General features: G+C 45.4%; 2 protein-coding genes across 2 annotated transcripts; one reads left to right on the top strand and one right to left on the bottom strand.

Moving 5' to 3' along the window:
- Positions 1-1,635: 1,635 nt before the first annotated feature.
- On the top strand, positions 1,636-2,695 carry LOC124653085 (oxygen-evolving enhancer protein 3, chloroplastic-like). The gene is made up of 3 exons (XM_047192137.1): positions 1,636-1,894; positions 1,996-2,294; positions 2,458-2,695. The coding sequence occupies exons 1-3, from the start codon at positions 1,651-1,653 to the stop codon at positions 2,554-2,556; spliced, it is 642 nt and encodes a 213-aa protein (XP_047048093.1). The 5' UTR covers positions 1,636-1,650; the 3' UTR covers positions 2,557-2,695.
- Positions 2,696-3,565: 870 nt separating this feature from the next.
- On the bottom strand, positions 3,566-7,323 carry LOC124654045 (54S ribosomal protein L24, mitochondrial-like). Its single transcript, XM_047193078.1, has 2 exons — positions 7,051-7,323; positions 3,566-4,227 (listed from the first exon to the last, which is right to left on the bottom strand). The coding sequence occupies exons 1-2, from the start codon at positions 7,248-7,250 to the stop codon at positions 3,897-3,899; spliced, it is 531 nt and encodes a 176-aa protein (XP_047049034.1). The 5' UTR covers positions 7,251-7,323; the 3' UTR covers positions 3,566-3,896.
- Positions 7,324-8,531: the final 1,208 nt, after the last annotated feature.

Raw genomic sequence — 8,531 nt, 5'->3', positions numbered from 1 at the left:
GAATGGGAGGGAGGTAGAAATCGCCGCCAGCCGCGGCGAACCACCATTGATGTGGATGATGGGTGCGTTGTGAGAGGATTTGATTTTGGCCGGCGCTTTCGCGGAGTTCGCAGTGCCACGCGAGAGAGGATTGCAACTCTGAACTCGCGTCCGTTACAATCTCATCCAACGGCTCTTGCTTGATAGAGAGGCGATACACACACACTAGTTCAAAATCCTCTTCCCTTTTGCCAGCGTTTAAATTTTTAAGTACGTCAAACTTCTTTATGTTTGATCAAGTTTATAACCAATATGCTAATACTTACAATGCCAAAAACATATACTACCTCTAGATACATCTCAATTCGAACAAACTTGCGAAACCCTTTTATGAATGGAGGAAGTAATGCAAATATATACTTACCACGAAAACAATAAAACCGGTGTGACGTATAAACTTGATCAAACTTAAAATTAACTTAGAGCAAAGATAGAAGGTTGGTCCTGCCTATCCAATGATGGTGTTACCCCTTTGATGTTTGGCCACCCTTTTTTAGCTTGATCTTTTATGAATTTATCTTTAATCGGGACATTTTAGCTCAACTTTATCCTAGCTTTGCTGCCTTTCTATTCTATAACGGCCAAGTCGAGGGCTTCCATTTATTTGGACCGGGGGGGGGGGGGAGCATTTTTTAATATTATCATATATCGTAATGAAATTGTTTATTACATGTCATGTCATGCCACTTATGTTATCATTCTTGCTTCGGTTGGTCATTGACCCTCATCTTCCTATACCGTCGACCAGTTCTCCCTCCATGCTTCTCAACTAGGACATTCCTCTCCGGCATAGATTTTCATGGTGTTGTGGACATTCCCTCGCATGCACCCCCTCGCACCACCCCCACCCTCAGCACCACCACACGCCTCGCCTCCTCCTTCCATCACTATCGAATTCTCTCCTCCCCATTTTACTATTACCGCGACCCTCACTTAACCTAATTTGATATTCATGGTCACATCAAATCCATATCTAACCTTGAAAACCATAACCCTCCAGATTGAATGACAGAGTATGGAGATAAGTCTCGAACCTAGTGTCTGGTAAGGATGCCACGATCTAAGGGGATGAAATGATCTATGTAGCTCTTTGTGTGATTGGGCGGATGCAAACTAAGATGAGCCTGAGGAATATCATGCATCGACGTATCGATCTTTGAATGCGCACTTCAGAATATGATTGCGGAGAGTTCAGATTTCTGCATAAGTGAATTTGCAAAATTATCTCGACGGGTATATTTGCTCGGTAAAACAAATTGTCGGAGTGCTCATTATTAGAACGAGTTATCGAAGACTAGCAAACTGACAAAAGAAGAAAATCTTACTGGCCAACTGAAGGCCATGCTCCACGACACATGTCAGGGGTTTATTGGCCAAGACGCAATCCAGACTGAGGTCAGGAGATGCACCATGCCAGAAGCCGTGCCACATGGCGTGCGCGCACTGGCCACAAACTTATCCAGTCAGATAAGGTTTCGCGCCGCGAAGGACAGCAACACGATACACGTCCTCCTCATATATTTTTGCCAGTGGAACGAGAGATCGCTAGCTAGCTTCTCAAAAGAGATAGACAGAAACTCACTCGGTGAAGCAGAGAAGCGAAGCTTCAGGATGGCACAAACCATGGCGTCCATGACCGGCCTATCGCAGGGCGTGCGCCTCCCAGGCCCGGCCGGCAAACGCGCCAGCAGGCTCACCGTGAGGGCGTCGGCAGAGGCCGAGACCGCCGGCCGTCGCGCCGTCCTTGGCCTCATGGCCACCGCCGTCGCTGGCGGAGCGTTCGCGCAGGCGGTCCATGCCGGCACCGTCGCCGCCATCAAGGTTGGCCCGCCGCCGCCGCCATCCGGTGGACTCCGTGAGTGCCTCTACTGGCTGCTTATACATAGAGTTATAGATACATAGCTTGGCTACATTTCCGCGTCATCTGATTGATGATGATTGTCTTCTCTGTGGCAGCCGGAACGGATAACTCCGACGAGGCGAGGGACTTCGACCTTCCCCTGAAGAACCGGTTCTACCTTCAGCCGCTGCCTGCGGCGGAGGCGGCCGCCCGGGCCAAGGAGTCCGCCCAGGACATCCTCAACTTGAAGCCGCTCATCGACAGGAAGCAATGGCCGTACGTCATGAACGACCTCCGCCTCAGGGCCTCCTACCTGCGCTACGATCTCAAGACCGTCATCGCCTCCAAGCCCACCAAGGAGGAGAAGAAGAGCCTCAAGGACCTCACCGGCAAGCTCTTCGACACCCTCGATGGGGTAAACATCTAACAATTTCAGATAGCTTATTTCTCTTCAGAAATCTTGCAGCTTGTCTTTCAGATACATGACCAATGATCACTCCTAACATCTTGTTACAAACCTGAACACTTGCACAAGAATTTCCAGGACTAACAGGTGTGGGCTTCTCCATTTTTTGCAGCTTGACCATGCAGCCAAGATCAAGAGCCCCTCTGAAGCCGAGAAGTACTTCGGAGAGACCAAGACTGTTCTTGGTGATGTCCTCGCCAAGCTAGGATAGATTGATCGTCCACATAATGGCCTTGTTGCTTTCAGGCCTTTTATGTTTGTTCATATGGAACCGGCATTGTAACTTCCCTGTTGATAATATGTCAACAAGCACTTAAAGATGATTCTATCTTGAATCTTTGACAGGTAAAGATACAAGCAGATTTAATCATGTGAAAGGGGCGGGAGAAGGAAACAATTCTCCCGACAACAGAAAAAAAAAACTGCACCCAACAGCTAGGGCAGTACACACAAGTTCCGTCCAGCCAAACACTTCATCTAAATCTCTTTTGCTACAAGCAGGCACAGATTAAGATTTTCTCCGCTTGATGTAACGTAAACGCCATGCTGAGGTCTAACAGAAACCAGCCAGCAAAATGATACAACTCCAGCTAATTAGGTTTACAAAAGAAACCCTCTCTTTGGCATTTCAGTTGAATGGGCTAGCAAAATTGGGAAGAAAATCATCTCAATCCTGGCGCTAGAAATTACAATAATTGTACAAAACAACTTCCACCAATTCGCAACTACTTGCAACACCAAAATGTTGCGTGTAAATGGTAAACTTAGGCAGTTAGGCTTAAGATACACTGTTGTCCCAAGCGAGATATTCTCCCCTGTTTATATGAAATGAAAATCTTCGATTATTTTGTCAACGGCATCGATGTTTCCATTCATTTTTTTATCTGCAAAAAATGAATAATTCAGTTCGAAACTTTGGGCTACAAAAGGCATGTCTGAAATCGAACATTTTTTAAATTAAAAGCATATGTGAAATAAGTGACATGTATTTTCTAGGGGTCTTATGGAGAATCAGATAATGAAATCCAGATACTTGATAAAAAAAATGAATGAAAGTATGTGATATTATTTATACCCATCCTTTAGCCTATGCAGACAATTCTTTGCCATTATGTGACTTGACATCACAAAAGAAAGATACCACCTAGATGATGCACGCTCTAAACAGTACATCAGCCTGCCATGACATGTAGAGGTTTCAAATGGACCACTATCGTGTCGAACATAAATTACATAAAAACAACTATGCAACCTTTCTCTAGTAATAAAGATACATTTAAAATTTTCTGGGATACCAAAGTGGGGCAATACAAGCCAATTATCATCGATATTCCAATTGAATCTTCAAGATTTAACAGTTAACATATTTAACCGATAAACTAAATTTCAACAAACTCGATGATGCTTATTCCTGAAAAGGATGCTACAGAATCACATTGACAGCACATACCGGGCACACGGGTCCAGGCTAAGACTTCTCTGCGACATCAGACACCTCTTTATTTGTATCCACGACTTCAGTTGTTTCGTCATCATCAGCTGTGGTTGCTTCTAGCTGACTCTGTTTTGAAAAGCAATGGCCCTTCTCGATTCCCTACGGAACTCTCTCTTGGCCGACAGAACCTCCTCAGAACCTTGTTCTATCTTAGCCTCTTCCTCAGGAGGGAGCTCTGAATACATCTTCTCAATCTTTGCCTTCCAGGCAATACACATCTCAGTATCCATTTTGTTGTAAGGTGTCTTCAGGAGGTATTCATCAATGCCACCAGCTTTGTCAATGCACCGGAGTGCATGAGTGGTTACTTTGAGTCTAATGTGACGTTCATGAATATAGCTGAAAAGACGCTTCTCCTGAACATTTGGCTTCCAGAATCTCCTTGACCTGAACAAAGAATATACTCCATAACCAAAATGTTCCAAAAGATCTAGGAGGGGGAGCAAAAGGAAAGGCGATCAAGAAACGCTTAAGCCATATGGAGAAAGAATTAGCAGGAAGTGTTTTAAATTTGCAAACTACCAGGAAGTTTCTGAATGTGTCTAGCACATAATGAGACATCCAAAAGAAATGGAACATTATCACTTTGTTGAAGATATCCAGGATGCAGTTCCTATTACACTGTGTTGCTGTAGACATGAAACGGTGCAAGCCAAAAGGTTACAAGAATGGTTAAACATCATTAGCAGCTTTGCACTACCCAGAGGCTACAAGGTTACCCTAAATTAATGTGTGTAGTGCTTGAATACATCAACCAACTGAATAGTGAGTCCACGTGATGATTGAATCAAATAAAAAACCTATCAAAACAAGTATCTATTGCCAGGAATCAGAGTAAGTACACCATCTTTTCTTCCCCTGCTCGTGGGCGAGAGAGCTTCTTTGGGACCTTATCCTCTGCTAGGCAGGTCATGGTTCTGCCAGCATATCTGTGAAGGACTCCCTTGAGATTGGTGGCTGGTACCCCAAGCAAGGAAAAAAAAAGTATTTCACTCCATGGTAATCATGAATGTTGATCCATCTGGCGTGAACTGGGGTGGCTGATGGCATCAAGGAGGTCAGGCAATGGCGACAAATTTTAAACTACTGGCTGCGTGGGCGGCCGTGAGGAGTAGCTTGGGTAGGGTGTTTGCGTTGTGTGTATTGTCTGATTTATGGTTATGGGCTTATGGCACTTGTTACCCAACTCGTGGTTCTATTTTGCTTATCCTCTCAATTAAATTAAGTGCAAAACATAACTGAACAATCATCGATCAAATAATCTGTGAGCAACTATGAATTATCCCCGGAATAATAACAAGTGATTGGATTCATTCTCCTACTATTTCCGAAAACATGCCATCATGAAGGATAGACTGAATCATGAGGCCACACCAACTGTTTAACATGGTAGGGGGACGACTGAAACAAAGTAATGGCATGCTTTCACTCAAAATGCATGTATAACAAACATTGATCACACAAGCCCAAAAAACATGGCTGCAGTTCGTATTACACCTGTGTTGCTATAGACATGAAATGGTGCAAGTATACCTGGGCATGTGTCGGGCCAGGCCGGGCCTCGGGCCGGCCCGAGGTAAGCCCGACGCAAAAAAAATCCGGCCCAAGCCCGGCCCGACCAAATACCCACCAAGCCCGTCGGGCTGCAGGCCGGGCCGTAGTGTTAAACTGTGTTTTCGGGCTACCCAAGCCTGGCCTGGCCCGGCAGTCGGGCCAACATTTCTCAGCCCAAGCCCGAGTTTTTCGGGCTGGGCTTCGGGCCGGGCTGCCCATGGCCAGGTCTGTGCAAGCCAAAAGGTTACAAGAATGATTAAACATCATTACCAGCTTTGCACTACCCAGAGTTTACAAGGTTAAATTAATGTGTGCAGTGCTTGAATGCATCAACCAACTGAGTAGTGAGTCCATGTGATGAATCAAGTAAAAACCCTATCAAAACAAGTATCTATTGCCAGGAATCAGAGTAAGTGGAACATCTTTTCTTCCGCTGCTCGTGAGCGAGAGAGCTTTGGGACCTTATCCTCTGCTGGGCAGGCCATGGTTCTGCCACCATATCTGCGAAGGACTCCCTGGAGATTGGTGGTTGAAAATGTACGTGTACCCCAAGGAAAAAAAAAAATCCACTCCATGGTAATCCTAAATGTTGGTCGGTCCATGGCGTGAACAGGGGTGGCTTATGGCATCAAGGAGGCTGAGCAGCAGCAACAGGCCTTTAACTACCGGATGCGTGAGCCGCCGTGAGGAGTAACTTGGGTCAGGTGCTTGTGTTGTGTGTATTATCTGATCTATGGCCATGCCACTTGTTAGTTGTTACCAAACTAGTGTTTCTATTTTGCTTATCCTCTCAATCAAATTAAGTGCAAAACATAACTGAACAATCATCTATAAAATAAGTATCTGCGAGCAACTATGAATTATCCTCAGAATAATAACAAGTGATTGGATTCATTCTCCTACTCTTTCCAAAAACATGACATCATGAAGGATAGACTGAATCATGAGGCCACACCAATAGTTTAACATGATTGGGGGGCTGACTGAAACCAAGTAATGGCATGCTTCCACTCAAAATGCATGCATAACAAACATTGATCACCCAAGCCCAAAAAATATAACTTTAGAGTTAGAATAAGGTGTCGTATTACATCATGAAAGTCCTATACTGACATTCAAATAACAAATAATTCATGCATTTAGTTCGGATCCTAACTATCAAAGGCAGTACAAAGTGGAGAGTGAATCCCAACAAGACCTGATATGATTCTCAACTCATCTAATTCTCAAGTGGGTGTTGATGAGGAAAGTAAATCAGTGACAAGACTGAACAAACCAACATAGTATCGTGACATAATCGTTTTCCCCTTCGACTTACACTCAAAACAGCAGCTTCACTTTTTTTTCATTCTCGAAAGTGATTTACGACATTTTCTATATAGACTTGGCATCCAGATTGATAAAATCAAACATAAATTAATAAAAACAGCATTTCCGCAACTAAATTTCCCAAACAAGATGAGCAAATAAACATCGCTCGTCGCCCCTCCCATCCCACGCACCCAAATCGAAATGACCTTGTGAAACATCAAACGCGTCATTTCCCCCATTCCAACTACCGAACCTTAGCATTACAGTCCGAAATATCTGTGCGCACAGATCAGAAGAAACCAAGAAATATTGCACGAGGGAATAAGAGAGTGAGAATAAGCCTACTTGTTGCCGCCATCCTCGGAGACCTTGTTGCCGAACCGGATGTGACGGCCGGCGAAGATGCCGCGTTTTGCCCGGCCCATGATGACCTTGCTATTCGGCAGCATGTTCTTCACCGACTCCATCGCCTCCGCCGGAAGCTTCACCTCCTCGCCCACGCGGCGCACCACCTTATTGTAGATCTCCTTCGCCCGGAACGACATCTCCCTCCGGCTACTGCTGATGCTACGGCGGCGGCGGCGGCCGGTTGGTTTTGGCGTGCGCGGTGGGGGCGAGGTTTCTTCCTGGCTCCGTGAGATCTTTGGGCAACAGCGCGTTGATTTGGGCCAGACCATGGCCCATTGCCTGAACGATTCTTGAAGGGAAGGCCCGTGTACAAGATGTTTTGTTCATTTTAGGCCCAGGACTTCCCCTCAAAAACAAATTTGGATGAGGACAGGCCTTGAATTTAGCAGAAACATGTTCAATTATCACGAAAAATCAATTAACCGAAAATACTTACCCCTCCTTGTGTTATCATCAGATTTTGGCTAAATCAGGAGATGGGCCGCGATCAAGATGGGCTTGGAGATTACATATAAAAGAAATACGTGAATCGGCCTCGTATGCAACGTTTGGGCTAGTTTGCCCTTGTATCATGTAACATATTAGATTACGTGTCGGTTAGGAGTTGGAGTTTTACCCGTGCACGGTTAGGTGCACGCCTGAATTAGAAAGTCCCTTGGACTATAAATATATATCTAGGGTTTATGGAATAAACAACAACCAACGTTCAACACAAACAAATCTCGGCGCATCGCCAACTCCTTCGTCTCGAGGGTTTCTCCGGTAAGCACCATGCTGCCTAGATCGCATCTTGCGATCTAGGCAGACAAGCCTATCTTGTTGTTCATGCGTTGCTCGTGCTGAAGCCTTTTTAATGGCGAGCAACGTAGTTATCTTAGATGTGTTAGGGTTAGCATTGTTCTTCGTATCATATGCTGTCGTAGTGCAACCCTTATACATCTAGCCGCCCTTACACCTATCTCAGGTGTAGGGGCGGCACCCCGCTGATCATAGTTTAGTAGATCCGATCCGTTACGGTTGCTCCTTGTTCATCAAGGATTAGTTTAACATCCGCAATAGTTAGGCCTTACAAAGGGTTGGAGGATCCAGCGGCGTGTAGGGTGGAGTTTGCTAGCCCTAGACAGGGATGTTCCGGGGATCAACCTCGTGTTGGTTTTTAGGCCCTGTCTAGGATCGGCTTACGGTCACCGTGCGCGAGCGCGAGGCCCAATCGTGAGTAGGATGATCCGATTATGCGGTGAAAACCCTAAATCGTCGTAGATCGCATTAACTTTATCTTGATCAAGCAGGACCACCATATATTCGGACACCTTGTACGAATCATGGGTGGATCGGCTCTTTGAGCCGATTCACGAGATAACTCGAGAGCCGATCGAGGCTCGTATTTAACGTTTACGTGTATGCCATGCAGGAAATAA

This window comes from Lolium rigidum, chromosome 5 (assembly GCF_022539505.1).
Source record: "Lolium rigidum isolate FL_2022 chromosome 5, APGP_CSIRO_Lrig_0.1, whole genome shotgun sequence".
In the NCBI taxonomy this organism is placed as follows: Eukaryota; Viridiplantae; Streptophyta; class Magnoliopsida; order Poales; family Poaceae; genus Lolium; species Lolium rigidum.
This window is presented reverse-complemented; position numbering and strand designations above follow the sequence as displayed.